The sequence below is a fragment of the Haliotis rubra genome, unplaced genomic scaffold, assembly GCF_003918875.1.
Source record: "Haliotis rubra isolate DU_JTF1 unplaced genomic scaffold, ASM391887v1 Scf685, whole genome shotgun sequence".
Classification (NCBI taxonomy): domain Eukaryota; kingdom Metazoa; phylum Mollusca; class Gastropoda; order Lepetellida; family Haliotidae; genus Haliotis; species Haliotis rubra.
In genome coordinates, this window is record NW_025767396.1 from 526,031 (window position 1) to 542,416 (window position 16,386).

The 16,386-nt window shown below is 37.4% G+C and overlaps 1 protein-coding gene across 1 annotated transcript; it reads left to right on the top strand.

Moving 5' to 3' along the window:
- Positions 1-1,384: 1,384 nt before the first annotated feature.
- Positions 1,385-5,700, top strand: LOC124258182. Its single transcript, XM_046692237.1, has 4 exons — positions 1,385-2,231; positions 3,172-3,195; positions 3,432-3,963; positions 4,765-5,700. The coding sequence occupies exons 1-4, from the start codon at positions 1,388-1,390 to the stop codon at positions 5,510-5,512; spliced, it is 2,148 nt and encodes a 715-aa protein (XP_046548193.1). The 5' UTR covers positions 1,385-1,387; the 3' UTR covers positions 5,513-5,700.
- The last annotated feature ends 10,686 nt before the right edge of the window (positions 5,701-16,386 follow it).

Below are 16,386 nucleotides of genomic sequence, written 5' to 3' on the forward strand. Positions count from 1 at the left end.
AGCTAAACAAAGCGATAGATGTTTGGATGATGGTGTGGCAGAGTCCTGTTCTACGGACCCGTGAAGGTCCGGATTAGAATATTGATCTTCAGTAACACATGCTTGTCGTAAGAGGCGACTAACGTGATCGGGTGGTCAGGCTCGCTGACTTGGTTGACACATGTCATCGGTTCCCAATTGCGCAGATCTATGCTCATGCTGTTGATCACTCACTCACTCACCCACTTATTAGTGAACCTTCTATCACAAGGGATAAATTTAGAAGGCTCATCCTTATTTGTTTTAAGCAGAAGCTCGTGAGCAAACTGACTGTGGCCAATAGGACATCGTCGTAAAATGACCTCATCATGGTTTGACTGACAACCATTGTAGGCATGGCCGACTGCTGGTTTACATTGCCAGCTGAGTGACTGTTTTAAATAAGATTCAGAGTGTAACTTTTGAGAGTGGATTTGAAATCGCGGGATAATTTGTGGAGAGAACGGTTCGTCAAGAGCTCAAGCATCGGCTCTGGTTGTTACCTGCTATGCCAACACGACAAGCGAAAGACGCTCATCATTTAGGTCCATTGACAGTTACATCTGTAGGTCCATCTGTCTAAAATTGATCATCGTGTAGTATAATTGGTTCGTAATTGGTTATATTCTACTTGGAATACTAATTATATAAAGGATTAGCTTAGGGTGCTGGCTGAGGACAAGGTCAATATATGGCTTCACCATAGTGATATGATGTTACGATTGTTTTAGCTGCGCAGATATGTGGTTGAATTATGATCCTAAGTAGTGGAAACAGGCTTGGCAGATTTTGAAACAGATTTTCGATGGATATGTGCAACACACACTTTAGTCATATGCTGCGGTGAAGGCCAAATAAAGCTTTGCTAAGGGGGCGTTCATACGCTTCGACATACAAACTCTCTACGTGATACGACCTATAAGCTCCAAGACAGGTGGTGGCTAGACTGAAATACTAATCCATCCTCTCGTACAATTTAGCAGCCTCCATTCGCCCTTGCACACGCAAAAAATCTAAAATTGAACAATTTTATAACTACGTCACATACAAATATAATAATTACCTTTCCTCCTCACAGATGATGAACAATGTGACAAATGTGAACTGCTCCGGCGAAGAAATTCATGCTGGACAACCTGTCATCAAGGGCCTGCCCAGAAGATGTTTCCCTCAAACATGTTTTTTTCAAATTACATTGGGATGTAGGTTTCATTAATCCTTTTCTTCCACAGACAGGTCTGGGAGAAATATTAGAAAAAAGAAGATGCCAAACGTCTTGCAATGTGGGATGAGAATCTTGCAAAATACGCTTCAGCCTTGATGAATTCACATGGAGGTACAATACTTATTCACATTACTTACGGCATTGATGTCACAGGGCGATTTCTACCTTGGCTATCTGGATGAAATGGTGGCCGAAAAGTTACATTCATTGTTAGAAAGAGGACAGCTTTATTCCAATGCATTTAAGACAGTGTCAATTGGAGAATTAGACAGTAGATACAGGGAATATGTTCTCTTTTGTGTAAATGGTAGCTCCCGATTCGTAACACAAGAACTGAACACATGTGTGGCTCTAGATGATAGGATCCTAGAAGCCCCCGCTGAGGTTGTGTCAGAGATCTTGATCTCAAAACCCCAAGCGAGGAAGATGCGTCCAAAGATACGTGGAACACACTTCTCTAAAGAAAATCGTGAAGTACAATTCAAACGGTTCAAACCACCATCATTTCTTGAGGAAGAACTGAAGAATAATCCCGAAAAAACGGCACTTTACATTTGGAAGGAACTTGGACTTCGTGAATACTTGACAGCCTTTGCCAAACTTCCAGAAGGCGGGTCATATTTTCTCGGAGTTGGAGAAACTGAAATATCATTTCAACGATACAAAACCAAGAAAATCGAGCTTGAAGGCATTCCCGAGGGTTTTGTGGATACACGGGTCATTCGTCAATTGGAGGCACTCTTTAGGAACTCGACACTGTTTTGCAACTATAGTGGGGAGTTCATTCCTTCTGTTTCCTCCTACTTTATAATCAAGGTTCACTACAACGAGTTTGGTAAACGTGTCTTGGAATGTTCCATTGCTCCAATGAATGGTATATTGTTCTATGCCACAACCGGGCCTGTATCATACAAAGTACACAATGGCCAACTCAGACAAATCGCGCCTGAAGAGTGGTATGAGGCAATGACAAGAAAACACAAGACTGGTAATGTATTATTTTGATGGAATTTTTCTTTTCTTTTTTTATCTTTTTCGTTAGATGTTCCTATTCCTCGTAACCTATAGCGTGAAGATCCGGGTTAGAAATTAGTCTTTAGCAAACCATGCTTGTCGTAAGAGGCGAGGATCTGGTTGTCAGGCTCGCTGACTCGGTTGACACATGTCATCGTATCCCAATTGCGTAGATCTATGTTCATGATGCTCATCACTGGATTGTCTGGTTCAGACTCGATTATTTACAAACCGCAACCATATAGCTGGAATATTGCTGAGTTGGGCGTTAAACAACAAACCAACCATAATCTATAATTTCCTATTGACACCATAATGATATAAAATACTTGTAATAGGCAACTATACTTGGGGCTTTGTAACGTTGATGAGTGTGGCATCGTGTCTGGACTCATTTAATCGATGTACAATCGATAATCCGAAGCAACCTTATTAATGAAATAGGGGTGTAGCCTAGTGGTTAAAGCATTTGCGGGTCCGGCTTCGATTCCTTCCTCACATGGGCACAATGTGTGAAGCCCATTTCTGGTGTCCCCCACCCTGATATTGTTGGAATATTGCTAAATGCCGCGTAAAACCATACTCACTCACCTACTCACGCTTCGATTCCTCCGCATGGGCACAATGTGTGAAGGCCATTTCTGGTGTCCCCACACCCTGATATTGTTGGAATATTGCTAAATGCCGCGTAAAACCATACTCACTCACTCACTCACTATTAAAGAAATATTGATTGACTCACTGGTGCTTGAATTCTTGGGCGAAACATGAGTATATGTGAATATGTGAAGTCGGTAATATTGAATGAAATACATATTTTATGAATTGTCAAAAATTCGTATGCGTATGCACGTTCTATCCACGTGAAAGCTTTTAATATTTAAGTTCAAATTGGTTTTACGATATCGTTTCAGATCGTCCAGAAAAGCACCACGATTGTAAGTACATCTAAAGTATCAGTATGATTGAGAATTTCCTTTGCAGGTAATATCTCCCCGGGTGATTATATAAAGGTCTCTATTTATGACTCATGTATGTCAGAAGCATGGGTTCAAATTTGACTAAGTGACTGCAGGCTGCATTTATAAAATTGAAATTGAAGTGCTAGTCAAAACACAATTTTCATTTCATGAGTACAATTTGTGTGATTGATTGATGGTGTTTGCTGTTTTAGGGAAACGAACAGAGCCTAAGATAAACCTGGACAGAAGGAAGGCAGAAGTTGCAAAAGAAGTGATTAATCGAGCTTCAGAACTCAGTGAAGAAAATGACGACGGGTCGTGTTTTGCCTTCGTAGAAGAATCTGTCCGAACTGCTCTGAAACTTTCTCCTGACGCTATTCTTCCTTTTGAAATTATTTGTGAAGCTGTCATTTTAATTCCCCGCAGGTTCGGATTTGTGTTAACCGTCCATGATGGACGTAGACCTTCTGAGGACATTCTCACTTACAACTGCCAACTTGGGCGAGACCTATCAGATGCTGTTCGACTTTACACAAAAGACAATTTCATTTTTTTTACGGAAGTTGTGTCGGTCTCCGATGTCTCCTCGAGGAAGACCTTCACGGAAAAAATAACAGAACTCGAAACGTATGCATATTCAATATGCATTCCTGACATGTTTGGAATAAGAAGGCAAGACTTTGAGAATCTTATCAGCGCCATAGGAGTATGTTCATTTCAAGGAGAGAAGGACGACCATCCAGGGTGAGTGCTACTTTGAGAATTTTGTTGCCACTAATAATTTGATCGAGCATATTAAGATTGAAATGCATTGCTTAGTTGCCTTTTTATGACATGATGTGTAGAGCACTCACACGCTTACAGACATTCCCTGAGATGGTCATAAGGCAAAATATTATTATCATTACAAATAAAACAGGACCCGTGAAGAGCCGAGTTAGAATATTGATCTTCAGTAACCCATGCTTGTCGTAAGAGGCGACTAACGGGATCGGGTGGTCAGGCTCTCTGACTTGGTTTACACATGTCATCGGTTCCCAATTGCGCAGATCGATGCTCATGCTGTTGAATACTGAATTGTCTGGTCCAGACTCGATTATTTACAGACTGCTGCCATATTGCTGGAATATTGCTGAGTGTGGCATAAACTAAACACACTCACTCACTCACAAATAAAACAGAGGGTGAGATGTTTGCATTTGACGTAAAAAGATAATTGCACAAAGAATATATGTAATTTTTTTAGACAACCACTGAAGATTAAATTTGTAATCAATCAAAAGTGCTTCGTTGTATGCAGGAAGACATTCCTGACAGCCACGATATATATTTTGTGAGAATGACACTGATATCTTCAAAGCTTCATTTTAAAAGTATGTTTAGTTCTAGACGGATACACCCTTTGATACAGACTTGACAACGTGAACTAACACAAATAACAGACAGATGGACCTTGATGCAGACTCAAATGTAATGTCAACATATTAAGTAGTAGATATGTCTTTCCATTTCGTATATGATCTGTAACTATTCTATATGTTGCAGAGACGGAATAGAGAAACTTATCAGCGCATTAACACAATGCAACGACCTTTCCAACACAGTGAGCAAAAAATTGATGGAAATTGCAGCAGATGTAGATGAACTTGAACAAAACAAGCGACTCACGAAAGTAATTTGTGCAGGCACGGGACTCATTGGAGCTGCTCTGTCAATATCCGGTTTCTTGCTTGGCCCCATCGGAATGCCCCTTGCACTAGTGGGTGTTGCTGTCGGTGTTGGAGGGGGTGTAGGTGAAGTAACAGTGTCACTTGTTGTGGGAGGAAAGACGAAGGACAAGATCCAAGAAGCCAAAAGATTTTTATTGAAATTCGAGTATGTTTGCAAAAGCCTTCGAGATGAAATGAACGTCCAAGAGAAGGTTGTCCTGGCATCAGTGTTGACTGTAGCACATCGCACAGTGCTGCTGACTGTTTTCAATGTTATGGACGACATCGTTGTAAATGGACTTAAGATATCAAAGTTTGTAGGAGTGTTCCTGTCCGCCCTTCTGGTACCTTTAGACGTGTACAAGTTGATTTCAAATGTTGTGGAGTTAATTGAAAGAAGACCATCTGCTGTGGCTGCGCAACTCCGTTCGAAGGCTAATGAAATGAAAGATCTTTCGAAAGTTTTTGATAAGAAAATACCAGATCTTGTGGCCATCCTACATTCGGAGAGATCTGGACTCGTGAGAGTAACTTTGAATCCTCCAGGTACCACTGCACACATCATGCCAGACCTGAGTGGATAACAGTGAGTAAACAAGTCAGCCACAGAGGGATCTTTGACTGACTGTCTGTATTTATGCCTACCCCAACTGCGAAAACGTTGCTATGGCGAACTCTAATGAAGCTATTTCATCAGAATTATATACAATAATTTGGTTGACGAAGGCATTGATGATACGTGTGTCGTCACTCAAGTGAGACTGCATTGAAACACTGCGACGTGATTCACGTGTAAGTTTCCTTTTCATTACGTTAGCTTGACTGTATTGGGGAGTTTCTGTTGGTCTTTTGTGTGTGTTTTTCCCCTTCACTTTCATGTTACTGAAGTTAACCAACATTATACGACAAATATATATGTCTTCTTTGATTGCATGTGTTTTAGTATGCACTCACTCTGAATGACTTATTACCTTAATAATGTAATAACATAACGGAGATTACAAACATTATGTGTTTCTATAATTACGAGTCATCTCAGTGATGTTTTGCAAATGAGTCAATCTTGTTTCCCGACTTAATCATGTATGTCACGGTTTGAACTAGCATGAAAACGGCATACCGCCCTGGAGAAGAGTGCATTGATGATTCTGTGGTTAATTTTACTTCATTCAACGTTGCAATCCCATCATATTTCTTAATATCCTTTTGTAGATATATTCCTAATGTGTTTAAACTGTGCAAACCGAGTTACATCACAATATTATGCAATGCATCTCGGTATTACAAATCAGCCATAACGCTTATAAACTTGTAGAAACAGTTAATCCTGCTTGATGCACGCTTTAATCATGCTCGACATGATATGAAATGGCATGAAAACAGATATGCACGAGAAAAGCATGCAATATTGACATGGCGCGACGTGATTCACGTGTAAGTTTCTTTTTCATTATGTTAGCTTGATTGTATTGGGGATTTTCTGTTGGTCTTTTGTGTGTGTCTTCCCCCTTCACTTTCATGTTATTGAAGTTAGCCAACATTATACGACAAATATATATGTCTTCTTTGATTGCATGTGTTTTAGTATGCACTCACTCTGAATGACTTATTACCTTAATAATTGTTACTACATAACGGAGATTACAAACATTATGTGTTTCTGTAATTACGAGTCATCTCAGTGATGTTTTGCAAATGAGTAAATCTTGTTTCCCGACTTAATCATGTATGTCACGGTTTGAATTAGCATGAAAACGGCATACCGCCCTGGAGAAGAGTGCATTGATGATTCTGTGGTTAATTTTACTTCATTCAACGTTGCAATCCTATCATATTTCTTAATATCCTTTTGTAGATATTTTCCTAATGTGTTTAAACTGTGCAAACCGAGTTACATCACAATATTATGCAATGCATCTCGGTATTCAAATCAGCCATAACGCTTATAAACTTGTAGAAACAGTTAATCCTGCTTGATGCACGCTTTAATCATGCTCGACATGATATGAAATGGCATGAAAACAGATATGCACGAGAAAAGCATGCGATATTGACATGGCGCGACGTGATTCACGTGTAAGTTTCTTTTTCATTATGTTAGCTTGATTGTATTGGGGATTCTCTGTTAGTATTTTGTGTGTGTTTTTCCCCTTCACTTTCATGTTATGGATTTTCTGTTGGTCTTTTGTGTGTGTCTTCCCCCTTCACTTTCATGTTATTGAAGTTAGCCAACATTATACGACAAATATATATGTCTTCTTTGATTGCATGTGTTTTAGTATGCACTCACTCTGAATGACTTATTACCTTAATAATGTTACTACATAACGGAGATTACAAACATTATGTGTTTCTGTAATTACGAGTCATCTCAGTGATGTTTTGCAAATGAGTCAATCTTGTTTCCCGACTTAATCATGTATGTCACGGTTTGAACTAGCATGAAAACGGCATACCGCCCTGGAGAAGAGTGCATTGATGATTCTGTGGTTAATTTTACTTCATTCAACGTTGCAATCCCATCATATTTCTTAATATCCTTTTGTAGTTATATTCCTAATGTGTTTAGAACTGTAGCAAACCGAGTTACATCACAATATTATGCAATGCATCTCGGTATTACAAATCAGCCATAACGCTTATAAACTTGTAAAACAGTTAATCCTGCTTGATGCACGCTTTAATCATGCTCGACATGATATGAAATGGCATGAAAACAGATGCATATGCACGAGAAAAGCATGCGATATTGACATGGCGCGACGTGATTCAATGTAAGTTTTCTTTTCATTATGTTAGCTTGATTGTATTAGATCTCTGTTGGTCTTTTGTGTGTGTTTTTCCCCTTCACTTTCATGTTATGGATTTTCTGTTGGTCTTTTGTGTGTGTCTTCCCCCTTCACTTTCATGTTATTGAAGTTAGCCAACATTATACGACAAATATATATGTCTTCTTTGATTGCATGTGTTTTAGTATGCACTCACTCTGAATGACTTATTACCTTAATAATTGTTACTACATAACGGAGATTACAAACATTATGTGTTTCTGTAATTACGAGTCATCTCAGTGATGTTTTGCAAATGAGTAAATCTTGTTTCCCGACTTAATCATGTATGTCACGGTTTGAACTAGCATGAAAACGGCATACCGCCCTGGAGAAGAGTGCATTGATGATTCTGTGGTTAATTTTACTTCATTCAACGTTGCAATCCTATCATATTTCTTAATATCCTTTTGTAGATATTTTCCTAATGTGTTTAACTGTGCAAACCGAGTTACATCACAATATTATGCAATGCATCTCGGTATTCAAATCAGCCATAACGCTTATAAACTTGTAGAAACAGTTAATCCTGCTTGATGCACGCTTTAATCATGCTCGACATGATATGAAATGGCATGAAAACAGATATGCACGAGAAAAGCATGCGATATTGACATGGCGCGACGTGATTCACGTGTAAGTTTCTTTTTCATTATGTTAGCTTGATTGTATTGGGGATTTTCTGTTGGTCTTTTGTGTGTGTTTTTCCCCTTCACTTTCATGTTATGGATTTTCTGTTGGTCTTTTGTGTGTGTCTTCCCCCTTCACTTTCATGTTATTGAAGTTAGCCAACATTATACGACAAATATATATGTCTTCTTTGATTGCATGTGTTTTAGTATGCACTCACTCTGAATGACTTATTACCTTAATAATGTTACTACATAACGGAGATTACAAACATTATGTGTTTCTGTAATTACGAGTCATCTCAGTGATGTTTTGCAAATGAGTCAATCTTGTTTCCCGACTTAATCATGTATGTCACGGTTTGAACTAGCATGAAAACGGCATACCGCCCTGGAGAAGAGTGCATTGATGATTCTGTGGTTAATTTTACTTCATTCAACGTTGCAATCCCATCATATTTCTTAATATCCTTTTGTAGATATATTCCTAATGTGTTTAAACTGTGCAAACCGAGTTACATCACAATATTATGCAATGCATCTCGGTATTACAAATCAGCCATAACGCTTATAAACTTGTAGAAACAGTTAATCCTGCTTGATGCACGTTTTAATCATGCTCGACATGATATGAAATGGCATGAAAACAGATATGCACGAGAAAAGCATGCGATATTGACATGGCGCGACGTGATTCACGTGTAAGTTTCTTTTTCATTATGTTAGCTTGATTGTATTGGGGGATCTCTGTTGGTCTTTTGTGTGTGTTTTTCCCCTTCACTTTCATGTTATGGATTTTCTGTTGGTCTTTTGTGTGTGTCTTCCCCCTTCACTTTCATGTTATTGAAGTTAGCCAACATTATACGACAAATATATATGTCTTCTTTGATTGCATGTGTTTTAGTATGCACTCACTCTGAATGACTTATTACCTTAATAATGTTACTACATAACGGAGATTACAAACATTATGTGTTTCTGTAATTACGAGTCATCTCAGTGATGTTTTGCAAATGAGTAAATCTTGTTTCCCGACTTAATCATGTATGTCACGGTTTGAATTAGCATGAAAACGGCATACCGCCCTGGAGAAGAGTGCATTGATGATTCTGTGGTTAATTTTTACTTCATTCAACGTTGCAATCCTATCATATTTCTTAATATCCTTTTGTAGATATTTTCCTAATGTGTTTAACTTTGCAAACCGAGTTACATCACAATATTATGCAATGCATCTCGGTATTCAAATCAGCCATAACGCTTATAAACTTGTAGAAACAGTTAATCCTGCTTGATGCACGCTTTAATCATGCTCGACATGATATGAAATGGCATGAAAACAGATATGCACGAGAAAAGCATGCGATATTGACATGGCGCGACGTGATTCACGTGTAAGTTTCTTTTTCATTATGTTAGCTTGATTGTATTGGGGATTCTCTGTTAGTATTTTGTGTGTGTTTTTCCCCTTCACTTTCATGTTATGGATTTTCTGTTGGTCTTTTGTGTGTGTCTTCCCCCTTCACTTTCATGTTATTGAAGTTAGCCAACATTATACGACAAATATATATGTCTTCTTTGATTGTATGTGTGTTTTAGTATGCACTCACTCTGGAATGACTTATTACCTTAATAATTGTTACTACATAACGGAGATTACAAACATTATGTGTTTCTGTAATTACGAGTCATCTCAGTGATGTTTTGCAAATGAGTAAATCTTGTTTCCCGACTTAATCATGTATGTCACGGTTTTGAACTAGCATGAAAACGGCATACCGCCCTGGAGAAGAGTGCATTGATGATTCTGTGGTTAATTTTACTTCATTCAACGTTGCAATCCCATCATATTTCTTAATATCCTTTTGTAGATATATTCCTAATGTGTTTAAACTGTGCAAACCGAGTTACATCACAATATTATGCAATGCATCTCGGTATTACAAATCAGCCATAACGCTTATAAACTTGTAGAAACAGTTAATCCTGCTTGATGCACGCTTTAATCATGCTCGAAATGATATGAAATGGCATGAAAACAGATATGCACGAGAAAAGCATGCGATATTGACATGGCGCGACGTGATTCACGTGTAAGTTTCTTTTTCATTATGTTAGCTTGATTGTATTGGGGATTCTCTGTTAGTACTTTGTGTGTGTTTTTCCCCTTCACTTTCATGTTATGGATTTTCTGTTGGTCTTTTGTGTGTGTCTTCCCCCTTCACTTTCATGTTATTGAAGTTAGCCAACATTATACGACAAATATATATGTCTTCTTTGATTGCATGTGTTTTAGTATGCACTCACTCTGAATGACTTATTACCTTAATAATGTTACTACATAACGGAGATTACAAACATTATGTGTTTCTGTAATTACGAGTCATCTCAGTGATGTTTTGCAAATGAGTAAATCTTGTTTCCCGACTTAATCATGTATGTCACGGTTTGAATTAGCATGAAAACGGCATACCGCCCTGGAAGAGAAGAGTGCATTGATGATTCTGTGGTTAATTTTTACTTCATTCAACGTTGCAATCCTATCATATTTCTTAATATCCTTTTGTAGATATTTTCCTAATGTGTTTAACTGTGCAAACCGAGTTACATCACAATATTATGCAATGCATCTCGGTATTACAAATCAGCCATAACGCTTATAAACTTGTAGAAACAGTTAATCCTGCTTGATGCACGCTTTAATCATGCTCGACATGATATGAAATGGCATGAAAACAGATATGCACGAGAAAAGCATGCGATATTGACATGGCGCGACGTGATTCACGTGTAAGTTTCTTTTTCATTATGTTAGCTTGATTGTATTGGGGATTCTCTGTTGGTCTTTTGTGTGTGTTTTTCCCCTTCACTTTCATGTTATGGATTTTCTGTTGGTCTTTTGTGTGTGTCTTCCCCCTTCACTTTCATGTTATTGAAGTTAGCCAACATTATACGACAAATATATATGTCTTCTTTGATTGCATGTGTTTTAGTATGCACTCACTCTGAATGACTTATTACCTTAATAATTGTTACTACATAACGGAGATTACAAACATTATGTGTTTCTGTAATTACGAGTCATCTCAGTGATGTTTTGCAAATGAGTAAATCTTGTTTCCCGACTTAATCATGTATGTCACGGTTTGAACTAACATGAAAACGGCATACCGCCCTGGAGAAGAGTGCATTGATGATTCTGTGGTTAATTTTACTTCATTCAACGTTGCAATCCCATCATATTTCTTAATATCCTTTTGTAGATATATTCCTAATGTGTTTAAACTGTGCAAACCGAGTTACATCACAATATTATGCAATGCATCTCGGTATTCAAATCAGCCATAACGCTTATATAAACTTGTAGAAACAGTTAATCCTGCTTGATGCACGCTTTAATCATGCTCGACATGATATGAAATGGCATGAAAACAGATATGCACGAGAAAAGCATGCGATATTGACATGGCGCGACGTGATTCACGTGTAAGTTTCTTTTTCATTATGTTAGCTTGATTGTATTGGGGATTCTCTGTTGGTCTTTTGTGTGTGTTTTTCCCCTTCACTTTCATGTTATGGATTTTCTGTTGGTCTTTTGTGTGTGTCTTCCCCCTTCACTTTCATGTTATTGAAGTTAGCCAACATTATACGACAAATATATATGTCTTCTTTGATTGCATGTGTTTTAGTATGCACTCACTCTGAATGACTTATTACCTTAATAATGTTATAACATAACGGAGATTACAAACATTATGTGTTTCTATAATTACGAGTCATCTCAGTGATGTTTTGCTAATGAGTCAATCTTGTTTCCCGACTTAATCATGTATGTCACGGTTTGAATTATCATGAAAACGGCATACCGCCCTGGAGAAGAGTGCATTGATGATTCTGTGGTTAATTTTACTTCATTCAACGTTGCAATCCCATCATATTTCTTAATATCCTTTTGTAGATATTTTCCTAATGTGTTTAACTGTGCAAAACGAGTTACATCACAATATTATGCAATGCATCTCGGTATTCAAATCAGCCATAACGCTTATAAACTTGTAGAAACAGTTAATCCTGCTTGATGCACGCTTTAATCATGCTCGACATGATATGAAATGGCATGAAAACAGATATGCACGAGAAAAGCATGCGATATTGACATGGCGCGACGTGATTAACGTGTAAGTTTCTTTTCATTATGTTAGCTTGATTGTATTGGGGATTCTCTGTTGGTCTTTTTGTGTGTGTTTTCCCCTTCACTTTCATGTTATGGATTTTCTGTTGGTCTTTTATGTGTGTGTCTTTCCCCTTCACTTTCATGTTATTGAAGTTAGCCAACATTATACGACAAATATATATGTCTTCTTTGATTGCATGTGTTTTAGTATGCACTCACTCTGAATAACTTATTACCTTAATAATGTTACTACATAACGGAGATTACAAACATTATGTGTTTCTGTAATTACGAGTCATCTCAGTGATGTTTTGCAAATGAGTAAATCTTGTTTCCCGACTTAATCATGTATGTCACGGTTTGAACTAGCATGAAAACGGCATACCGCCCGGGAGAAGAGTGCATTGATGATGCTGTGGTTAAATTTACTTCATTCAACGTTGCAATCCCATCATATTTCTTAATATCCTGTTGTAGATATTTTCCTAATGTGTTTAAACTGTGCAAACCGAGTTACATCACAATATTATGCAATGCATCTCGGTATTACAAATCAGCCATAACGCTTATAAACTTGTAGAAACAGTTAATCCTGCTTGATGCACGCTTTAATCATGCTCGACATGATATGAAATGGCATGAAAACAGATATGCACGAGAAAAGCATGCGATATTGACGTGGCGCGACGTGATTAACGTGTAAGTTTCTTTTCATTATGTTAGCTTGATTGTATTGGGGATTTTCTGTTGGTCTCGTGTGTGTGTTTTCCCATTCACTTTCATGTTATTGAAGTTAATCAACATTATACGACAAATATATATGTCATTTGTTTGATTGCATGTGTTTTAGCATGCAGGTTTACATCTCGTAAACGGGTTTACAATTTCTTTTCACAGTTGGTGTTTCTAAATTTTCGTTTTCTTGTAAACTCCATGAATGTCCTTTTTACCCCTTTCTAACCGGCAGATCATGGTTATAATCTGCCTTCTTACTTTTACCGTTCTTTACAACAATTACTGTTCGTGACTTTTCCCCTTCATGACAAATGATCTGTTTTCACATAAGTGCATGTATGTTTCTAAATGTTATAATTTGTATTCAGAATGTAATTGATTGTTGCCATTTTGCAGACGTGACTTAATTCATGTTTCGTGGCCAGTTTATACCAGTTCTAGTTTGTATCCCCACCATTGTCGCCATTCATTTGATCTCATAACGACCGATAATGCCAGTTAACATTTCTCAATACAGGCAATCGGTGGGTTTGTTCTCTCTAAAATCTCTTCTGGAAAACACATCTATTAAACCTTCGAAAGTTTGTAGTAATGATGACGTGCCATTACGATGCTAGAATATCTCTATTCCTAACCTTATTGCTATTGCTTTGTGGTGATATCCATCCCAACCCAGGACCAACGTGTTATACTTATCTAAAAATTATCCATTTAAATGCCTGTAGTGTTAAAGATAAAATTGAACTCATAGGTCTAGAACTGAACGAATATGACGTTATCTGTTTGACAGAAACCTGGCTCCATGAAGGTATTTTAGATAATAATATTTTTATTCCAGGCTTTCAGTGTCCCTTTAGAAAAGATAGACTTACACGGGGTGGTGGGGTCGCTGTCTACGTTAAGAACACATTCATCGCCAAACGAGTAGAAACCTTAGATAAGATTGGTCTGGAAGCATTATGGATAGAGCTCCGCTACAAAAGCAGAAAGTATCTGGTAGGTGTATTCTACAGAGCAGACAAAAGTGAGCAGTATTGGAACCTGTTAGATCAATCGATTGGAGATGCAATGGATTTGGATTTAGATACAATCATTGTTGGAGATTTTAACATTGATATTTACAACAAATTAGACGCTAAAATAAACAATCTTATGGTGGCTTACGGTTTGCACCAACTTATAAACTCACCAACCAGAGTCACCCAAAACAGTAGAACCCTTATTGATTTGATATTTGTTTCTTGTCTCGATATGGTAAAAGAGTCAAATGTTTTAGAACCTTTTGTAGCGATCATTGTCCAGTATCCGTAACATTAAAAGAATGTATGAAGTCAACGAAAATATATGTGAGAAAAGTTTACGATTACACATTGGTAAACAAAGACGATATCTGCTTCCACGTTGATAATACTGATTGGGAAAACGTACTGTCATCACCTGACATAAATGTGAGCACAGTTGCATTTGTGAAAACCTTATCTCATATCTGCGATTCCAATATACCAAACAAAATTGTTACAATAAGATGTAAAGATACTCCCTGGATGAATAATAACATTCGCAAACTCATGCGGAAACGAAATCGACAACATAAAATAGCGAAACAAAAAAATGGTGAAAATGACTGGGCTACTTTTAGATCATTAAGAAATCAAGTGACTTCTGCAGTTAGAAAAGCCAAGAAAGATTATACAACAAAATTAGACACTCAAATAAACAATAATCATAGCACTAAACTATGGTGGCGTTTAGTTAAAAACTATATGAACAGAAAATCTGAAAGTACCTCCTTTCCTCCTATTACCCACAATAACGAAGTCTATCAAGAACCAGAATCAATAGCGAACGTTTTAAATAATTACTTTATCGACCAGGCAACAATCGCTGACCCTAATAAGGATCTTCCAAATATGACCTTAAACAATAATAGTAAATATATGAGGAATTTATATCTTACAAAGCAGGATGTTGAAGATGTTCTATCATCGTTAAACATTACCAAAGCGAGTGGACCAGATGGTATAGGAAACCGCTTCCTACGTTTGGTATCCCCCTCCTTGTCACTAGCATTAACTAACCTCTTTAACAAGTCACTTCAAACATCAGTTTTCCCAGACATATGGAAAGAATCATCAGTTATACCAATCCACAAGAAAGGTAATATTAACGACTGTTCGAACTATAGACCCGTTGCCTTAACATCTTGTTTATCCAAGGTCTTTGAAAAATGTATATTTAAATATGTCCTTAACTTCATGAGAGATAACAATTGCCTCTCAAATTTACAATCTGGATTCATGCCAGGAGATTCAACAGCTTACCAACTCACGCATTTGTATAACTTTATTGCTAAAGCTATAGACAACGGAAAAGAAGTAAGAGCTGTATTCTGCGATATAAGCAAGGCATTTGATAAAGTTTGGCACAAAGGGATTATCCATAAACTAAAATCATGTGGGATAGATGGGAAGTTACTGAAATGGTTTGGAAGTTATTTGCAAAATAGAATGCAAAGAGTAGTTATCCAAGGTTACAAATCAGAATTAAAACCGATAATAGCCGGGGTGCCCCAAGGATCAGTCCTTGGACCTCTTTTATTCTTAATATACATAAACGACATAGTTGATGGAATCGAAAGTAATATACATCTCTCTATGTAATAATCGACGATCCCCATACGAGTGCATTTATTCTTAACTCAGATTTAGACAGAATATCTAAATGGGCGGAAACCTGGCAAGTAAAATTTAATCCAAACAAAACTGAAACTATCCAGTTTTCACACAAAACGACGAAACCTTCTACGAAACCTCCCCTCTCTACGAATGGTACACCTATAAATGAAGTGCAGATTCATAAACACCTAGGCATTATTTTTCAGGAAAACCTCCTCTGGCATTCCTACATTAATGAAATGATAAGGAAAATTAGCCCTATGATTAACTGCCTTCGCAGTTTTAAATATAGACTATCACGCAAAACTCTCGAAACAATGTATAAATCCTTTATCTTACCTCTGTTTGACTATTGCTGTCATATCTGGGACAATTGTACAAAGGAACAGTCCTTGTCACTAGAAAACCTTCACTTAG